We start from the raw sequence: 19,914 nt of genomic DNA on the forward strand, positions 1-19,914 counted from the left end.
TGTTTTTCTTTTGTTTTTGCAGCCATGGACACCACCAAGGACCCCTGCCAGAACGTGAAGTGCAGCCGCCATAAGGTGTGCGTTGCTCAGGGCTACCAGAGGGCCATGTGTGTCAATCGCAAGAAGCTTGAGCAGAGGTAGGCAAGAGAGAGTTTTTTTAATTTTATTTCTTGGTTTGTTTGCAGGACATCCCTCATACAATGTTTGTGTGCTGATGTCAACAGCCTAGAAGCGTGTCAGTTAAAAGTTTTCAGTGTCTGCTTGGAGAGGTATTGATTGAACTCAACAGAGAGTGTCACCAGTCCAAAGTGATGTCAGCTTGAACAGCCATGCTAAGCAATGACTAATAATTATGGGAGTGGAAAATGACAAAACGAAACCCTTTCTTGGCTCTCTGATTGGTCCGCTGACCACCAATCAGAGAGCTCTCTCTCATAGCAACCGTTGCTAAGTTTCTTCTAGTTTGACAAATGATCGTCTGGTCGAGTCTTTTCAGTGCATCACAGTGAAATTGAGATCTTTATTTTGTAACTGAACGTGACTTAAAGGTTTGCTTGATGTCTTCAAGAGTCCCTTGACTGCTGCCTGCAGAGCCCTGATAGACTGTCTTTGGTCTTTGTTGATAAGTGATAGTACCAAACTAAAAATGAATACCACTTAATTGAGACCACTTAATTGAGACCACTGAAACAAATAGCTTAGGTTACATCTTTTGACCTTAAAGCCTATTTGTATATCAGATATTTTACGTAACTTTATTTTTTTTAAATCTAAATTGTGTCCAATATTTAAATATTGAAAGTAAATGCAGGCTTCTTAACTTTTGAGTTTGATTTCATAAACCAACATATGGTTTGTCTTTGCTGAATAATTTGAATAAACATCAAGGGAGATTCTGGGCCTCATTCTTTAAATCATTTATAAAGTAAATGGTTTAAAAATTTAAATTCTTACATGAATTATGAAGCTTTCATTACATCTTTAAATGAAATCAGGAATTATTATGGAGACATTGAATTTGGATGGCTCACTTCCAAAAGGCAAGCACTGGTCTTCTTTTGGTCCAAAGAGACGCAAGCTTAATGGGTAAATGTTAAGGGTACAAACCTTATGATTTATTAATTCACAACTAATACATGGATCATCATGATTAAATCTAGTGCTCTCCTGTGGCTCAGTTTTAATTAATAATGAAGCCACAATTACTCGGGTTTAATTTCTTAAAACTACATGGATCACTAGTTTGTGAACTCATACATTTATGCACTTATATCTGATTCAAACTAATGCCATCAAATAAGATGAAAGTGAAGCAAGTCCTCTCAGCTCAGTGCATTTGACAAAAACAGCCCATAGTGTTTGAGGGGCTTTGATCAGCTTCTTCTGATATTCTTTCCGTTTCTGTTTACTCCCAAACCTTGTCTTCGGTCTTTGTTGATGCATTTGGTATAGTATGTTTACAACGAAGTATGACCAAAACTGAAAGCAGTGCTCATATTCTGTTACACCGTAGGGCTCTAAATATGATTGGCTTAGGGTTAAAACAAAAAATAAATCCATATCTGCCTTGTAGGCCAAATATAGGATTTTTGGACAGCTTGGATATCTCCCACATAAACAAAAAAACAAAAAAAAACTGCAAAGCTGTCAACAGTGTGGTGCCAAATTGGCTGCTATAGTCTAAGTAAATAAAACCTCAAAGCTATAACACAAACATGTGATGCCCTTTTTTTCTAAAAGCAGCACAATATCCCACTAATTAATTAATGTGCAGCTTGCTTTAACATGATAAAGAACTTTTTTTTTAATTCAATTTGTGATTGCTTATTTTTATATTGACAATGAATCCAGCTATTATGTAAAGGGGCGAGGAAGCAACAAATACAGATAGATCGACTCCCATATGCAACCTGCTGAGTTCATGCCATTGGTTTTGTTTCCCAGCCTGCTACTTTGATGTTTTCAATGTGAGTCAACCTCACAGTGCTCTCACTGTGTCTTTTCAAAACGGGAGTAGTTTTCTTCGTCTCTAATTGAATTCACTGAATATTACCTGCTGTGCTCAGCACCTAACAGCAGACAGACAGCAAATAGCCCGGGAACATAGCAGAACACTTTGCATCTAAAGGACCAAGAGACCAAAAATAGATCTTAGAGAGAGTGAATATGGGTCTCATGTCTATAAGATGTCCAGAAACATGACTGCTAATGTATGGTAATGTACGCTAATGTGGCTACGTGCCTGCTGGATGTGTAAATAAACAATAGTTTGCTAACAACCTTTTCATATTGACTTAGCTTAAAATGTGATAATCTGCTGTATTGATAGCTTTTTTTTCCACAATCCCAGTCACAGTTTAGCTAATATACACTGGATTTCCATTCATTTAGTATAAAATACACCTAGCAGTGGTGGAACTGTTTAGGCTTTTAAACAGTGTTATAGTTTTTATATACTTTGGTTGATAGGATTTTGTCCTTCACAAAGACCCTTTTTATTCCTCTGATGAACCTAACTGAAACGTATTTATCAGCTTCCTCTGCCCGTTCATTCTGCCCTGACTGGAAAACAAATGAGCAAAGTTGCAGTCTGAAAAGAATTAATGGAGTGAATTATTGCTACCTGCAAAGTCTATCTGCTGCGAGAGGCATTTTATCTTTCTCTCTTAAGTGCTTCATTTACGGAGTCACTCCATAGATGAGAAAGACGCTGTCGAATAATGGGTAATAAGCACGAACACAAGCATGCCAAACCATCTCAGCATCATTAAGAAGATACCCAAGAAGTCGTGCAGCTTGTGCTCACTGAACACGCAGTCAATCACCGATTGAGCGGAAAGTAGGGGAGATGTATTTTAAGAAGTGTATTCAAGCAATTATAGTCAATGATGACTTTTTCCTTTTTTAAAAAAAAATCTATAATCTTTGAGTTCAGCCCATTGGGGGTTGTAAGGGTTTGTCCAGATCAACTTACGTGATCCTACTCTTAACAGGAGCAAGAATGTTAGAATAAGAAGTTTCTCCCTTCAACTTTTTTTTTATTATTAAGACCTATGTGTGTCAGGATGTAGTCTGACAAGGTGAGTTTATAAGACTGCTTTAGGAGGAGTGCAGTTCCTCTGCTGTGCTATCATCTTTAGAGGATAAATCTAACCACTGTAGAAGACAGATCTGTTATACTTAAATCACACAGACCTCTCTGTCAACAAGTTTCTCACAAACTACTTTCTACAAAAGAAATAGTCTGAATCTGAGAGCTGTCGACAGAGGTGAAGCAAGGTTACTTTTCCTACAAAGACTGTGCATTTTTAGCTTCACTTCAGTCATGCCATCACTTTGTGCTGATAGCTCATCAACATTTTTAATAATTGCAAAAAACCTTTTGAACAGACCATTCAAGATCGACTTGAGGATAAAGCACCTTGATGATGATCCTGACATTTACGGAGAATTTAATTTTTGAATTTTTTAATGAATTGTCTGGAAAACTAGGTTTTCGTTTGTGCTGGAAAAATCATTATTGTCCGCCTCATGATTCATTTTTTAAAATGTGGTTATCGCTAGATGTTCTTCCAGCATCATCCTAAAGTCAAAATTGAACTGTTCTGATATTTTGGTTGATACCTATAAATACTTTCATCAGCATGAGCTGACGCTATGAGGCTCATTGGCCAATATTAGCATGCTGACACAACATTTAGATGTGTAATTTGGTTATGTTAAGCAGGTTTAAGCCTTCAAATGGTTTTACAAAGTAACCTGAAAAGACCACCACTTCTTCCTGGGGATATCTTTGTCACTTTGTTGGCATTCTAAAGTTAGCATTTAGCTTAGCGGCTGCCAGGTCTGTCAATTTAAATTTCCTCGTATTGTGTTGTTTGTAGTTTTCAGAACTGCATGCAAATTTTACAAAAGTGATGGTATATTAGAGACTTAATTTCTGTGTTATTATTATTATTCAAACCTTTTCTCTTTAATGTTCAGAGTTAAACAACCGTCTGAGGCCCATGAAAGCGGCTGCAAGCCTTGTCCTTTTGCTGCCTCCACACCGGTATGTGGCTCTGATGGACACAACTACGCCTCTGAGGTAAAGAAAATATTCCCCTTCGGCACACCTGTTTGAAAATCACTTCTATGTCAGATCATTCTTCGTTTTGCTTTATTACTGAAGCCTGTCGTCATAAAATCTCTTGAAAAGAAATGGAAAGTAGCCGTGTCATCGCTTTAAATAATGAGTGGAGCCCAGTCAAGTGCTGTTTCCTGCTGGACTGACATATACGTGGGCGCAGCAGGGCAGCACAGTTCATCACTGCTCGCGGGAGGACAAGTGCATCAGCGCAACACGCTCGTATGATTAATGACTGACGCTGTTTTGAGTGGCATCACCGAACACTGTCCGCTGCCAGGACTCTTTATTGATTTATGTATGGTTTTTAATTTTGACCTTGCATGAGAAGGCGACGGAAAATGACGACTCATTTTTGGTGCCTTTCTCTAAGTGCAGTGTCTCATCTGAATGAGCAATCTCTTCTTTCTTTTTTTTTTTTCTTGCGCTCACCCCCATCAATATTTTAAATGCATCCCTCTCTCTATTTCTCTCTCTCTCTCTCTCTCTCTCTCTCTCTCTCTCTACCTACAGTGTAAAATGGAACAGCAAGCTTGCCTCACAGGCAAAGACCTGAGCCTCATGTGCACTGGCTTTTGCCCGTGTGCCACAACCCCCGTTTCCATCACAAATACAGACACAAAGCGTGGCAAGTACCATTCCTTTACATGCTTATTTAAATGCATCTTAATTCCAACACTTTCATGATTCAGGGTTTAAGAAAAGAAAGGGTCTGATGCATACTGTTGGCTGGAATAGCTTCCTATTTTCCCACAAAACCAATCAACCCAGTGCTTAAGGTTTTGGATCAATACTCGCCAATGTCAGAGATTACTGTTATTCAAATATTCCCCATGTGGGTCAACTGCTCTTTCAATCATGTAGTAATTAATTATTTAGAGTGTACACTATCTATCATTGCAGCCAAACAGTATTGATTGTGCAGGCTCTTGGGTACATGGAAATGCCAATTGATCAAAAGGATGAAATGCTACTCCTGTTTTTGTTTTTTTTTCTCCAAGTGCTTAGCCTGTGACTGAAAGTGGATTTATATTTCATGGCAGGAATTTTCTGCTGTAGAGATGATTGCAGAATATTTCCTTTTTAAAGGCGTCATAGAGTTGTAAATGGCAGCATGAAAAGTCCACCTCTAGAGCTGTACATGGAGGCAAACGTTTCATTCCGCGCACTTTGCTTCTGTAAGAGCAGTATGAAGCAGCGCTGCTTTGTTGGAAGGTGAGTCAGATGGCTGTTAAGTGTCTGCCAGGGTCTTGAAGACATGGTTTCCTTTTTATTTTTTGCTCCCTTAGAGAGCTGCACCGGCCAGGACCTGGCAGACCTGGGCGACCGCCTCAGAGACTGGTTCCAACTCCTTCATGGAAACGCCAAGCAGAATAACTCTGGCAAGCTGAGAGCTGGCACTGCTTCAGGTTAGAAAACTCACGAAGCAGCTTTATTCCCTCTAAACTTACAACTCAATAGCTTATGCAAAGAAATGTGGTATAAACACAAAGAAACTAAAGTGCTATGCTAATTGTTTCTGACAGCGTTGGACAGGAGCCTTGTGGCAAGCTGTAAGGACTCCATCGGCTGGATGTTCTCAAGGCTGGACACAAACAGTGATCTGTATCTGGACCAAGCTGAGCTTGCTGCTATCAACCTGGACAAGTACGAGGTCTGCATCCGACCCTTTTTCAACTCTTGTGACAGCTACAAGGACGGGAAGGTCTCCACGGCGGAGTGGTGCCTCTGCTTCTGGAGGGAAAGTAAGTAAAGGAAACTCCACTGAAGAATCATGAAAGCTCAGTCTATTTTAGGTCTTATCTCCGAATGGGTGAATTAATAGCAAGGTTACATCACAGGAGAGCAGAGGGTTTGCATTGGTTTCACCTTATTTAACCCAACCTACCATTGAGCAGAAAAAGCAGCCTGCTATAGCTGCTATGAAAGGGTCCAAAGAACACATATTTAACAAAATAAATAACAGTCACCAGATGTTTAACCTAAGACTTCACTTACTTCCTTTCAAAGATTTTGAGCAGAAAATAATACACTTATTTCCAGGTATGTAGCTAAAGTCTGGATACAGAGCGCTAGAAGGGGAAAAGTGCTAGCCTGGTTCCGTCCAAAGATCCAAAATACACCAATAAGCATCTTAAAAGCTTATATATTCACTGTCACTGAGACTTCTTGCATGTTTGTATTGAGTCTTTGACAGAAAATGGGTATGCTTAGCTTACCTTAGCTTAAAGACTGAAAAGAGGGAGCAAAGCTAGCTTGGCCACGCCCTGATTTTTCAAATGTAAGAACCTGAAAAGCTCACAAATATTAACTTTACACCTCAGTAAACATTAACTTTTATTTCTACACTTCATATCCTTTACATATCAAACAAAGTGGATACATTTGTTCTTTTAGAAGTAACCTTTAACCATGCTAAAATGATACGCTGGAGCCAGCTAGCTGTCATCTCCTGTTTCTGTCTATATTCTCAGCCATTTGTCTCCTAGCTCTGTCTTCAGACTCATTACAGTGATTTGAAAGGGGTATCAGTTTTTCTATCAAAGTCCCCGTAAGAACATTTTCAATCATGTTTTCAAGAAATGTCAAACTATTCCTTCTGGTCAGAATGCCTACAGGCGATTATGTTACAGCAGCCAGACAAATCAAAACCTTTAAAGCACATTCTGGTTGTCTGTTGCTTCTCTTATTTTCAACCTTTTGGCAGTATGCAGTCATGCTTGAATTTTCCTTACGTGCGTCTATATTCCACCAACTCTCCAGGTCTGATGATATTCTAAGACATGATCGGCCGTTCAGCCACCCTGCTGAGAACAATCTCGGCGAGGCGTCTTTGATCTGACTCATCTGTCAGATTGCCAGAATCGCTTTCTGGCAAATCAAAAAGTCCTTCTTTGCAGCTTCTCTGAACTCTGCCCACAACTGAGTTTTGTCTCTCCGTCTTACTGCAGAAAAGAAGACTGCGCCTAAATTTAACATACCCCTGAAAATACTTTTTCAGCTTGTAGGATTCTTTTGTTACTGGTTTAAATGAGAGTTGTGTTTTTTTTATGTGTGCATCAATGACTTTCAGATCACAACATTAAGGACTCACCTCAGAAATATTTGAACAGTGTCCTTCCCATGGATGCTGGTAACAATTTAGAGCAGTTTACCCTCATCTTTCTGCATTGATTTGCCTGAGCTGTACACTTCCCTTCGGGATGCCCAGGAGCAAAAAGCATCACTGTGCTCAGATCAGACAAACTTAAACCACTGGGTTCTGGTTCTTCTGTCACTGATCATAGGGGTGTTGAGGTTCCACAGAAACATAGTTGTCTCATAATATGCAGTCACACGTTTCTTAGGCAAAGAAGCTTCAAATCTGTTTGTGCGTCAATTTAGTATACACATATTTTAATATCTTTTCCCCTTAACATCTATCATGCACGATGGAAGAATGTCGATGGGTATATAATGTATTAATTGCTTATTTGAGGTCATATTTTCCCCAAGATGTGACGGCTTCTCTGAAAACAGTGCAGCAGCCATTACGTCCTTCCTTGACTTAAAAAAACAACAACAACAAAAACACGCTCAAGCTGAATTCTCCAGAGACTATGCTGCAGCGTTCGCACATCAGTGTTCACATACAGTATTATACAGCCCGTCCGGGTAGTCTCTGGAGTTTTCCCTTATGTTTACTCTCGCGCTTTCCTAGTTACAGGGAAATTCTGTTTGTGGGAGTTAAGAGAAATGACAAAATTGTCCCACAATGAATCTTCAAAACTCCAGGGAGTACTTGAATATTCATGTTGAAATGAAGTGGTCTAAATTAGCAGCACTCCAAACATTTTGTGTGTAATTAAATGTAAAATGATCCGTTATCTTCATGGACTGCACTCAAACCTTCAGTCACACTAACCGGGCCGTTGACGCTTTGCACATGTGCTGCATCTGTGCTATTTGACCTTTGCAGAACAAATCCAGGATATTTCTGGCAGCGATCTCATTTGCACCCTGATTATGCCATCGATCAGGCATTTAACCTGCCTGCAATAGATTACACTGGCTCCCTAATAAATGTTTAATTATGAGCTGGTGATATTTAGAAACGGCTTCACACTCAGGCTTGAAATTGTAATGTTTAAATAGTAATGTTTGGGAATAAGGCATCACACTACATGTTTCTAAAATTGCAGATGAAGTCTCTATAAATAGGTCTTTTTGCTGTTTTAGGGGTTTAATACAAACTGTCTTTCATCTTCTTTGTTTCTTTTTCTATCTGTTATATCAGGTCAGCTTGTCCCCTTGTCTGTCTCAGACTATTTCTCAACACCTAAGCTCTCAACAGTCGCTCAGGCTCTTGAGGGAAGGAAACACAAGACTTGCATAAAAACAAAAACAAATCAATACATGAAAAAAGGTTAATGATGAAGAGCATGGATTGGGATCATTTTCAAGCTGAAAAGATTTAAGTTAGTTCGGTCTGTCATCGCTCTGTTTTGTTTGATTTCGACAGAGCCGCCGTGCCTCGCCGAGCTGGAGAGGATCCAAGTGCAGGAGGCAGCCAAGAAGAAGCCAGGTAAATGCATTGATCAGTCAAGCAGGGGCGTTTACAGAGAACGACCTGGGGGTGGCGTGGGTCCTCCCTGAGAACTGATTTGCAACCCCAAGTGCCAGCCCATAAACTATGACTTGTCATCTGCTTGGTTTGAGGCAGGAATAATGTTCAGACAAACGTATTGGATGAATGTCCACTTTGTGTTTTTTTTTCTTTTTCCGAGCAGAAAAGTGATGTCTGTGAACAGGAATTACCAACTGCACTCAAACACAGCACTCCTGAATTTTTCTAACATGGCCTAGGTAGGGTTGTGTAGGGTGTGACAAAAACTGATCATCTTGGATTCACACCCTTCCATACAACAAACTGTGAAAATCTAGACTTTTGGGGGAACGTTTGAAAATATAACCCTTGCATAAAACACATTTTAAGACAATGAACCACCACTGACTCATTCAGATCCTCTCAAAGTCACGGTGCTACCACGCTGTGCACCGTCTCGTAGCTGTGCCCCCGCAATCGCTCCAGGTCTCAGGTGTGCATACGTAACAAGGTGCATCAAACAAAGTGCACGGCTATAGAGGGATTACACCTTAATCAGGCTGAGGGTGGAGGAGGGAGGATGTGTGTGTGTGTGGGGGGGGGGGGATTAGCTCTCTGAGAGACCCTATTCCATAGTATTTTTTATTTATCCCGCTCTACATTCTGCACAGCTGCTTTTCAGTCTTCGGCTCAAAACCCAGAGATGTGAACTTCCATCCCTGAAGCCTACTTGTCTCATTGTTTGTGTTTTTCGCTAGATTTCAGAGTTGGGGGGGGGGGGTTTAGGAGGCGTGTTGGTGCTTGTTATAGAACTTTGCTTCGGGTTTGACAAGAGGGTCCTGAGGGAGGCTAAAACAGAGCAGCACTGTCACCAAGGCTGTCCCTGCATCTCAACATGCCACTCTTCAAAAGTAAAGAAGAAAAACAGGCAGACGCTGTGTGAAATAACACCCCGCTACATCGACGAACTTTTATAAAACAAATAGCGAAGCTTTCTCTGTCTCCGTGGTATTCTCTCTATCCTAACTAAGAGGTCAGCATGAGACTGCTTCCTGTTCTCGGGATGATCAACAGTCATTCCTGTGTGGGTGTGTGTGTCTGTCCTTGCAGGGACATACATCCCCAGCTGTGACGAGGACGGCTACTACAGGAAAGTACAGTGTGACCAGAGCCGAGGGGAGTGCTGGTGTGTCGACCAGCACGGGGGAGAGATGATGGGCACCAGAATTCATGGAAATCCTGATTGTGGTAATAGAGGGGAAAATCTTTCTCATTAAGGACTCTTTTTTTGTTTTGAACTTATCATATTGGTGTCATATGGCTCTTTAATACGAATAACTGAGTGTCATCTGCATAACAATACATTTCAAATTTAGCATCTATTGATGAACAGAAAGTATTTGCATTTGAGAGACAAATGATTTAGCTTGATTTAAGTATCGGCACAAACATATTTGCATACTGTACCTTTTGCAGATGAAGTGGCTGGATATTCCGGAGATTTTGGGAGTGGAGTGGGATGGGAAGACGAGGAGGAGAAGGAGGCAGAGGACAACGGAGAGGAGGCAGAGGAGGAGGAGGAAGAGGAGGAGGGCGAGGCGGACGATGGAGGATACATCTGGTAGAACTGTCTGACCGCTCATGAGGGAGAGTCAAGTCTCAGCTGACGGTCTGGAAATCTACAGGAACGGCTCTCTCCTGACAGCAACGGATTTTGGGATGGGGAGTGGGGTGTCATGGAGCTGTTTTATCATCCTGGTGCGATACGTGGTGCTGGTCCAGTGATTACACCATGACCAGTTTTTGTCTTAGATATGTGTAATTGCTTCATTATCCTCTCTGTTTTCTCCCGACAGAGCTTTTTGTTTTGCTGTCCTGAGAAGCAAGACCCACCGACGACTGCAACATAGGTAGCTAAAGTCCATCAGAGTTCCTTTCTTGTCCAAAGGCCATCTATGCATTTAGAGATTACCAGTAATTTTGTATTGTGCGAAAAAATTATGAGTATTACTAGCGCCGTCACACTGGGATGAAGAAAAAAAAAATCAGAATGGCAAGGATTCGACATTTAAGGAAATATGCTCATTTGCTTTTTGATACAACGCTCGATACGACCTGTGGTTTAAATGTGAAGCTAAAGTTTTGAGAAGTTCAGCATAAAAACGGAAACGGGCGATTTTCTCTGTTTAGACGTTTAAACAAAACAATCCAAGCTCATGTATTAACGTTTTCTCATCATTCTGTACGTGCATGCATGCTGAGTTTTCATGAACTGTTCATACTATACAGCACAGGAAGTCTCTGAATCGAGAAAATGTATTAGAAATTATCCACTAAAACACCACCCACAATTGATTTTTTGTTTAAATCAGACACTTAGAAAAAGGTGTTGGAGAAAGAATCAAAATACACTTTAAGATGCTCTGTTATTTGTGGATAGAGCTAAGTGTGCTTTTTACCCCAGGTTAGCTTAATTAAGGCTAAAGTGAGAGATATTTTAAAGCAGCTTAAAAGGGGTTGCTTTGGGTGATGATTGGAAAATGATCATCTTTATCTGTCTACTCTTGGCTGTAGATAACTTAACTAAGTCTTGCTGCTACTAAATCGTATACACCAAATGCACAACCAAATTGTAAAGTAGACAACGTATGGTTAACATAATGTAACCCAGGAACTGGTGGAGACCAAAAGCCGAGCTAAAATAGAGTAAATATGTTAATCACATTTGCCTTATGGTGGCCTCTGAGTCAGTGGGAGAGTTGCTCCACGCATGCTTGATGTGTAAATGAGTAATTCTTTGCTAAAATTTGTAAGTTATGATTTATATAATTTAGCTTCCTTTTAACCATGCAGATCGAGTTTAATTGGGCTACTTATCCATGTCAGATAGTTAATGGGCATATTTCATAAATGTCAAAGCCATTCTGTCTAATGATGTGTTATGTATTTCTGACTGATTCTGTAAATAAATCCATTGTAAACTATCAAGTTAACGCTTAACAAGTTAAGCAGATTTCAGGTCACAACTGTATCAAGCTACCTTTACGATTTAAGTGTAGCTTACAAAGCTCATAGAAATTTTAAGTATTGCTGTACATGCTTCACAAATTAAGTGACGACACAAGCAGGACCTATATTTCCAGTTTGATTTCTTTGATTAAAAAACCTATAGAATGTACTTCAATGACCAGAACTGCACCTACAGTAGAAACCACTAGCTGCTGTCCTCCGCTAACTCTGAAAATCATGTCAAAGAATGTGCCATAAATGTTTTCTTCTGTTTGCGGCTTAAAAAAAATACTGTATTTTGTGTTTGTAAAAAAAAAAAGAAATGTGTGCATTACTTGAAGTTCTTAGTGTATACTTGAATTCACATTGTAATTTTTTTCTATGAGATTATTGTTGCCATGTCTTCATTCTTGCTATTAGTAGGTCAGACATTCAGTAGTTTTTAGTATTGCATGTTAGGAAATAAGAATGTACTCCTCGGCTGAGCACTTTACTAATAAAGGCACATGGAGCCAAGCTGTATGTTCCCTTCCATCTCTTCTGTAACAGGAATGAAAGATGATCACCCAGAGAGAAATTAGATTGAATTTACCGCTCCTGCAACAACCAAGTCACACTCTATCATCCCCTGTATCCAATGATGAGTTTTTTGTTCTCGTTGCCATAATCCTGCTAGAAAAAGAAAGGAATGCTGTGCTCATGGGTGCCTGGAGGGATTAAATGAATTTGATAAAGGCAGGTTGATTTTCACACTGTAAGGTAGCGAGGAGAGGATATGTCTCACAGACTGCAGCTCTCTTCTTTCTCTTACCTCAGGAGCACCAATCTTTTTTGCGTTAACTTGGGCGATTTTTAGAACTGATGTTTAGCACTCTTTTTTTTTTTTCAAGAAGAAACAGTCTTTCTGAAGCAGATTATACTGGACTTTAAATATGAATAATTTTCTGTTCTAAAAAACGTTTTCAGGACCTTTGAGTTGTGCAAAACTAATTACGATTAAGAGTATTGTAGCTAAAGCTGCTAACGGCCTTGATTATATCTGATTATGTTTAACAAGGCATTAAGTAAATACAGTTTCATCACCAACGGCAATAATGGAGCCTGCTGTGGAAAACGAGCAGCAGAATCTGAGTCTCAAACAAGCAGGTGGGGATTTTAGCAGGGGTTGTTTTGGTGCTCAGCTGCCACCTCATGCTAGAAGACCAAATAATAAACACGTAGCAGACTACTGAAGAAGCATCAAATCTGTAAACACTAGTTAATTTTGGTACAAATAGTAGTCCAAAAGTCAGAAGTTAAAGTGCACAAATAATATTACTAATTTTAAAAAGCACTTCCAAAACTGGAACTTGAATAATGTAATGTCTAAATGAAATTAATGATGGATAGATACTTTATTGATCCCGAGGGTAATTCAAAAATAATGACATAGATACAAAGTTCATGTTATAGTTAATGTTTTTCAAACTAAACATAATAAACGGTACACTGCTGAAAAAAATTAAAGCACTTCCTTTTGAAATGTAGTGGAGGAAAACTAATTTCATTGAAATGGCAAAGGATTCGAAATTCCTGGAACTCAAAACGGTTTGCAAACTCTACATAAATGTATGCATGTAAATACATACATGCTGTTACATGTGTTGATTACATTTTAAGAAGGCCACGAGTCCAAAGCCGCACAGCCTTCTGTGAAGTATACTTCCATTAACCAGGGATTTGAGCTAAATGCTACTGTCTGCTTGTTATACCAATTTATCCCAAGGACATCATAAATGTGTGAACCTCAATGTCACAGGACGCCTCCAAACAATCGTCAGTCTATCCAGTAACTGTTGAGATATTTGTGTTGACAGTGAAGGGCAGCTAAGAGCCTAAATAAGCCTAGAAGTAGAGGGAGCTTATTAATATAAGAATGCACATCAATAATTAGGCTTGAAGATAAAAGAGATGGAAAAAGCCCCTGTTGTGTCCACACTCGGTATCCTTATTAATCCATGAAAAAGGAAAAACAACTTTTTGGCAAGTAGAAAATGTGAATAATGATTGTGGAACAAAACATTGTTTTAACTGTTACAATGTTTTTACTTCATCTTTTCATCGATGAAAATGTAAGAAGGTTCCAACTATTCAGTAATCACATTTTCTTTAGTCATAAACAACATTGTGGCACTCTGGAATTAAGAGGCGACCCAGGAAAGAGCCTTGGGGGACACCACAGCAAAGTGTGACACAAAGAGGACGACTCTCCTCCAAGCACATTAGAGAGCCTTAGCACTGGTAGAAGTGTATGACCTATTGTGTCAGTCTATAATTTTAAGATACAACCCCCTCAGGTTTTATTCACACTTCTTATTTAAGGCCTAAAATCAGATTCCGACCAAATGATCGGCTGTGACAAGCTCTGAACAATGAGCAAAGGCCATTAATGCAGATTCTTTTCACCCATCAACAAAGACAGCGTTGATTACTTAAAAAAAGGACACATGGCCATTTGAATCCAAAAAAGGTTGACTTTATTACAACACTTAAACACATTAAGAAGCTTGATAATTATATGTGGATGTTGTCTTCACGTTGAAACTATTTGCACAGGTCATAATTGTAATTTATATCCAGTTATAAATAAGTCACATTATTACAGCTAAAGGACAGCCACTGTACAAACATTTACAACTGTATTATACATCATTTACAGGAGTTCTGCTTCTGACGCAGAACACTTCTAACAGGAAAAGCAGGTTGTTTACATGCACACGCTTCAAGAACAAAAACATGTCAGAATCCATAAAAAAAAAAAAAAATTGAAATACAATTTCAAATGTTAGCAAAACAAGCTGAGAAGTGCACTCTCATATCTTTACGGATAATCAAAAAGTGCACTTCCTGCAGCACTCAACCCTGCTGCAGTGTTTTCAAGAGGAATCCTTTTCTTTATATTGCTCAGTATACAATAAGAAACTAAATAAAATAGATCACTAAAAGTTGGTGTTCATAAACAGGCTCAGAACTAAGGTTGCTCTTACTCTCAGAGTGCTCTGCTTTGCTGATTGCTTCCTGCTGTTTTAAAGAGAATGAATCCATGCTACCTTTATGTTATAATAAAACAAGAACAGCCTGTTTAAGGTTTCATCTCTGAGAAGAAGGAACTGTTTTAGCCCAACACACCTCATATTAGCTGCCTTTAGTGCAACATGTAAGGGCACTAAACAAAGGAAGGGGAGAGCTGCGAAGAAGCTCCTTCATGACCCTCAAACTGAGGTGCAGATCACCCAAACTCATCAATGACTGGCTTCATTTGGCTCAATTAATTCCGTCTGTTTCGCTTGTGTTTGTGAAGTGTTCTGTCGTGATTTATTTCCGAAATATTTGTTTGACTCTGCTCAGTGTGAAAGAAATCTTTTGTGCAGTCTAATCTTTTTCCCTCGTAAATCATTTCCTTACATCTTTGGCTCTGTGCTTTGAAGCCAGTGGCTTTATATTAAATTAAATTCAATGTTTAGTTGTATATTTTATTTTAAAATCTCAACCTGACCTTCTTTACCTGATGTCAGATAAGTTTTTTAAATACTCATCGAAATATCGACTATCTGAATTCTTTAGCTGGATCAGTTCCTAATGAATCCAATAAAAGGGCTGTCAGCCTGTTCCATAATAAATAAAGCAATACTAATATATACATATCTACATATCTTGCATAATGTACGACTTCTCATTTACATTTCATATAGCTTTCACATAAATAACAAAAGGACACCATGTACCACTTCTTAAAGGTTTCCATAGAAACCTTTAAATCCTGAATAAATGCTTGAAGTGTTCAAGAGAATATGCTCTTCATTATGCTGTTTGAATTTTGGGGCTGAGTGACACTATCAAAGGCTGAAAAGTCTTTGTCATGCTTTGTGGGGGAAAAAAAAAAAAAAAATGTCAAGAAAAATCCCCTCTGGTTACACTTCAATCCGACGTGTCAGTCGATGTACTGTGATAACCATCTGAAACCTTCCCCGTAGCCTTGTCTTTTCAACACGCTGCACATGAAAATCTCGAGCGGTCGGGCGTTCAGTTCCTTCAAGGAGACATTTCCCTGTTGATAACAACACAGATAAATTAAAGCTCAACACATTGTACCACACAGAGATTACTACTTTCTAATGAAAATAGAGGTGTTATACCTTTCCTGTAACTTGACCATCAAGAGCAAAAGCGCCTCTCAGTCCTCCTTCACTGATGGCCTCAGGGCGGTCAATTTTATTACCCAACACCAACACTGGGACATTAACTATAGTCTCGTCTCCTAGGAGAGCCTGGGAAAAGCGCAGTCATCAGCATCAATCTACTGCTAACGAAGTGCAGACAGTGGTGTGTGTGGTGGAAACAGCTTGTATCGGTTGGTGTTTAAACTTACGTCGAGTTCGCTCTTGGACTCTGTGAGCCTGTCGTGATCGGCGCAGTCCACGAGAAAGACGACGCCGTTTATAGCCGGGAGGTAGTTCTTCCACACTCTTCGAGCTGTCCGCAAAAGAAAACAGTTTGTGAATTAGCTCACTGTGTCCTTAGTCATCCCTGTGTTCTCCGTGTATTGGTTAACAGGATGTCTCAATGGGTACATTGGACTAAATACCCATCAGGTCACCTTTAATCAAGCTTTTTTTAATTCAGGATTTATATTTGCGTTAACAAGGAAATCCACGTTTATTTTCCGTGACATGCACGGCATTAATAACTCGTCTGTATTCCTATGCCTTCGCTCCTCCTGCAGCATTAGCGCTACCTTTATATTTCTATTCAATGTGCTCAATGGTCTCTACAGTCACTCCAGAGCTGATCTGAACACGTCGACACTGTGATGGCTACAGAGACACCAAGTGGCAACAACGAGAACTGAGATTGGTCCAATTTGCCTCTGCTTTTCTTCAGCGCGTTTACGGCTCACTATAGAGACGACGACTTCACTGACGGCACCATGGACACAATTGAAAAAGTCTGTCACGATTGGTTAAAATGAATAAGAAGTCACCTTGTACATGTCCTCCCAGGTCAAAAGTAGTGAAAGTCATCCCACCGATTGTCAGCTCTTCAGATGCTTCAGGGAAAGATTACAATTGGTTTTTATTAAGGAGCTTTTTGGGTCTGCACAGAGGAACTTGTGAGGCTGGAGATTATGAATGATATACCGATACAGCGCTATCCCAATGTTTACCACAAACAAAGATATCAGGTCATTCTTTAATATGACACATTTGCGATCCAGTCATCTGCTACACACATTTTAAATGTTAAACTAAGAGGGATAATATATACAGCCAACAAGTTGCAATACCTTTACAAAACACAGGACCAAACATTTAGTGTTGTTTGTCTTCTTTAAGAACAATCACAGCACTTTTTGAATCTCTCCTTACTTGGATGCAGCGTCGGCACGTGTTGGCCCAGTCGGTCATCTTTCAGCATGTGCAGAAGAGTTGTTTTACCGGCATTGTCCAGGCCCAGGAAAACCAACTTCCCACTCTTTTTGTAAAGACCTGGAAGAAAGATTAAAAAAAAAAAATAAAAAAACACAGCAATAACCTACAAGGTGGTAACATAATACTAACATTTCCATACTGGTGGTGCTGCTACTTCTGTTCTTACAAACTTAAATATTGTCCAACACATTTACCCCCGTGCCAAGCAGAAGACAGAACTTACCTAAGAACTGTAAGACACTACTAAAGCCTCTGTAGATCCAGTCGAATACAAATGACATCTTGTTGGTTTCTGGCTAAAGCAAGAAAGAGGAGAGGTTAGCAAACTTCATTTGATAACTATCCTGTGAAAACAAAAAGGAGCATTCATTTGGTTGAATATTTATGTAACACTGCAGACTGTATGGGATGCAGCCGCTGCTTCTGTTCTCTGCCATTTACACTTCTTATTAAATTGTTTAACAATTGCTGTGATTGGCTAAGCTAGTAACAGCACTAACAGGTTTTTTTAATTCTATGTTTTGGCAGAAAATTATTGAATGCAGTTTTCCATGTAATTGGTGCTGATGTTTTAGTATACACCTGAGATGTAAGTACACCCAGCTCTCATCACAACACATTCCACTGAGGGGATTAATAAAGTATGTAAAAAAGAAAGAAAGAAAGAAAGAAAGCAAGAAATCAACCAGATTCCATGCAAGTACTATTCCTCAATCACATGCACATAGCACACTGGTTACTGCAGGGCTGTTGAGGCCACGACCCCTACAGATGATTTCTAGAACCTTGGACCACACCTTGAGTCCAGAGAACAAGACTATTGAATCCACACATTGTAGTCCTTGTACTACATAAAGGGAAATAAGTCCTGATGATATCATGGGGTAATATATTTTACAAATTTGATGTAAATCTGTTGAAATGTTTTTTTTTTTATTATATTATTATTATGCATGGATGTCTGCTTAGGACAAAACAAAATGTTCATTTAATTATGCTTGATATGATACAGTTTGATTAAACTATACTTAATTTCCAGTTAATTTCCATAAACTCCCATGGAAAGTTTCCGATTTGGAATATTACCAAAATTCCCAAGCATAATAATAACTTTCCACCCCTTTGCAACCCTAATTACATGTGAGAAAGGGTAATAGAGTACCAGAGATATTCATGAACTAAGTGGGAAAAAACATGTCATAAAACATGCCACAGTATTAGGGTAGGAACTAGGAAGTAGCGAAGATAGATAGAATCCACTGAGGTGGTCCAAGGGCCTTTTGCGGACCTTGAGGGGATTTTTTGCGGCACCCGACCTCAATCAAAGAATCAGAAGATTTTGGCCCGAGGCCTCATTCAGATGGACTATTTTGCTGAAATATAAAATATATTCATAAAATAGAAATTGTATGGTTTTTTTTTCTTTTTTAACAGCTTTGACTATTTTTCAATATGAAAATGAACCTTTGCATAATTTTTACAAACTTAAAAAACTGTTGTTTAACCATTTAGTAACCTGAGCTAAATACAGAAAGCTTTTACATAACAAATTAACCACGTTACAGGCTTGATTCTGAGAAAAACAAATAAAAAACAGACAAAGATCTCCTTTAGATTTCCTTTAATTAAAGGGTTTCTTTAGATTCTGATTTACAAAGCCTTACTATCCTGTCAATATATATATATATATATATATATATATATATATATATATATATATATATATATATATAACAAAATATTTTCTCACTGTAATTAGTTATTGTGTTTTAGGTTATTTTTGTAGAAGTCCAAATACAAAAAGGTTCCTTACATTATTTAAAAAAACTAAACCTGTAGTCCTGCAGGCGATTCTAACACGACAAAGGTTTTACAGTTATTGATCAGAGCCACCTTCACCTACATCAGTCTCTCCTGTTTATCTCATAGTTTAGTGTCATAGCTGTCAAAAGATGGTCTTTACATTACGTCATACGAGAGGTTTTGTATTTGTGACGTCACAGTTCAACTCCTCCCACACGTCAAACAGGTGGCTAACGTGACCCGGTAAGCTACCTGCAGGTAAAAGCGTGGCTATCTTTTGCAGAACGGTGAGGTGAGTTTGGATAAAAGCAAAGTATGTGGTGGTTGAACATGTTTCCAATGGTGATACTGAATTCAACCATTTGGACGTATCCGGTTTGCTGAGTAGATCCACGGTGTTTCTCTGAAGCTAACATTAAAGCTCTGGTATTTTCTAGAGTCCGACCTGCGCGTCAGGCTGACGTTTTAAGCTGTACGGAGCTGTCGCACTATTTATTTTAACCGCTGCCAATGACTCGATGTGTTATATTGCCCTCCACCTTTCACGTTAATTGACTTACCCTCCCTGCACGCGCTCCGTGGTGTTGGTGGTCTCCTTGGAAACAGTCAATCTCAGTTCCGCTTGTTCTTCTTCGTGACATGGGAATTTGGCGTTCAGCATGAATGCGGTAGCGCCCTCATCTGGACGGCGGGGAGATTATTCCTCCAGTAGATAGACATCACCCAGTGCTTCCAGTCTGTGCTCCAGTATCGTAGAGGGAATGGGAACTATTATATCCATATAGGACTTCTCAGGGAATGTGGAGTACGTGGAAGTGTTCAAAACCTTTACTCAAGTAAAAATTAAAAATGCCACACTGATTGTAAACTTTACCACAATAACACATTTAAAAACATTGTTTAAAAAGTATTTTGCTTAACAG

At 39.2% G+C, this 19,914-nt stretch overlaps 2 protein-coding genes across 3 annotated transcripts in view; one reads left to right on the forward strand and one right to left on the reverse strand.

Annotated features, from left to right (window-relative positions):
* LOC306817229 (testican-2) overlaps positions 1 to 12,236 on the forward strand; it is a 39,220-nt gene extending 26,984 nt beyond the window's left edge. For both annotated transcript variants that reach the window (XM_079333948.1, XM_079333947.1), the window contains exons 3-10: positions 23 to 137; positions 3,985 to 4,087; positions 4,640 to 4,758; positions 5,420 to 5,535; positions 5,653 to 5,871; positions 8,628 to 8,690; positions 9,822 to 9,959; positions 10,188 to 12,236. In XM_079333948.1, the coding sequence (XP_079190074.1) occupies positions 23 to 137; positions 3,985 to 4,087; positions 4,640 to 4,758; positions 5,420 to 5,535; positions 5,653 to 5,871; positions 8,628 to 8,690; positions 9,822 to 9,959; positions 10,188 to 10,336 (1,022 nt within the window). In that variant the 3' untranslated portion in view covers positions 10,337 to 12,236. The remainder of the gene's footprint in view (positions 1 to 22; positions 138 to 3,984; positions 4,088 to 4,639; positions 4,759 to 5,419; positions 5,536 to 5,652; positions 5,872 to 8,627; positions 8,691 to 9,821; positions 9,960 to 10,187) is intronic.
* A 1,983-nt stretch (positions 12,237 to 14,219) lies between these two features.
* sar1aa (secretion associated, Ras related GTPase 1Aa) lies at positions 14,220 to 19,856 on the reverse strand. Its single transcript, XM_079372041.1, has 7 exons — positions 19,552 to 19,856; positions 17,412 to 17,484; positions 17,126 to 17,245; positions 16,741 to 16,806; positions 16,129 to 16,232; positions 15,896 to 16,027; positions 14,220 to 15,807 (listed from the first exon to the last, which is right to left on the reverse strand). Exons 1-7 carry the CDS (start codon positions 19,630 to 19,632, stop codon positions 15,691 to 15,693), a joined length of 693 nt encoding a protein of 230 aa, XP_079228167.1. The 5' UTR covers positions 19,633 to 19,856; the 3' UTR covers positions 14,220 to 15,690.
* Between the last annotated feature and the right edge of the window lie 58 nt (positions 19,857 to 19,914).

Source organism: Symphodus melops, assembly GCF_947650265.1.
Source record: "Symphodus melops genome assembly, chromosome: 21".
Lineage (NCBI taxonomy): Eukaryota > Metazoa > Chordata > Actinopteri > Labriformes > Labridae > Symphodus > Symphodus melops.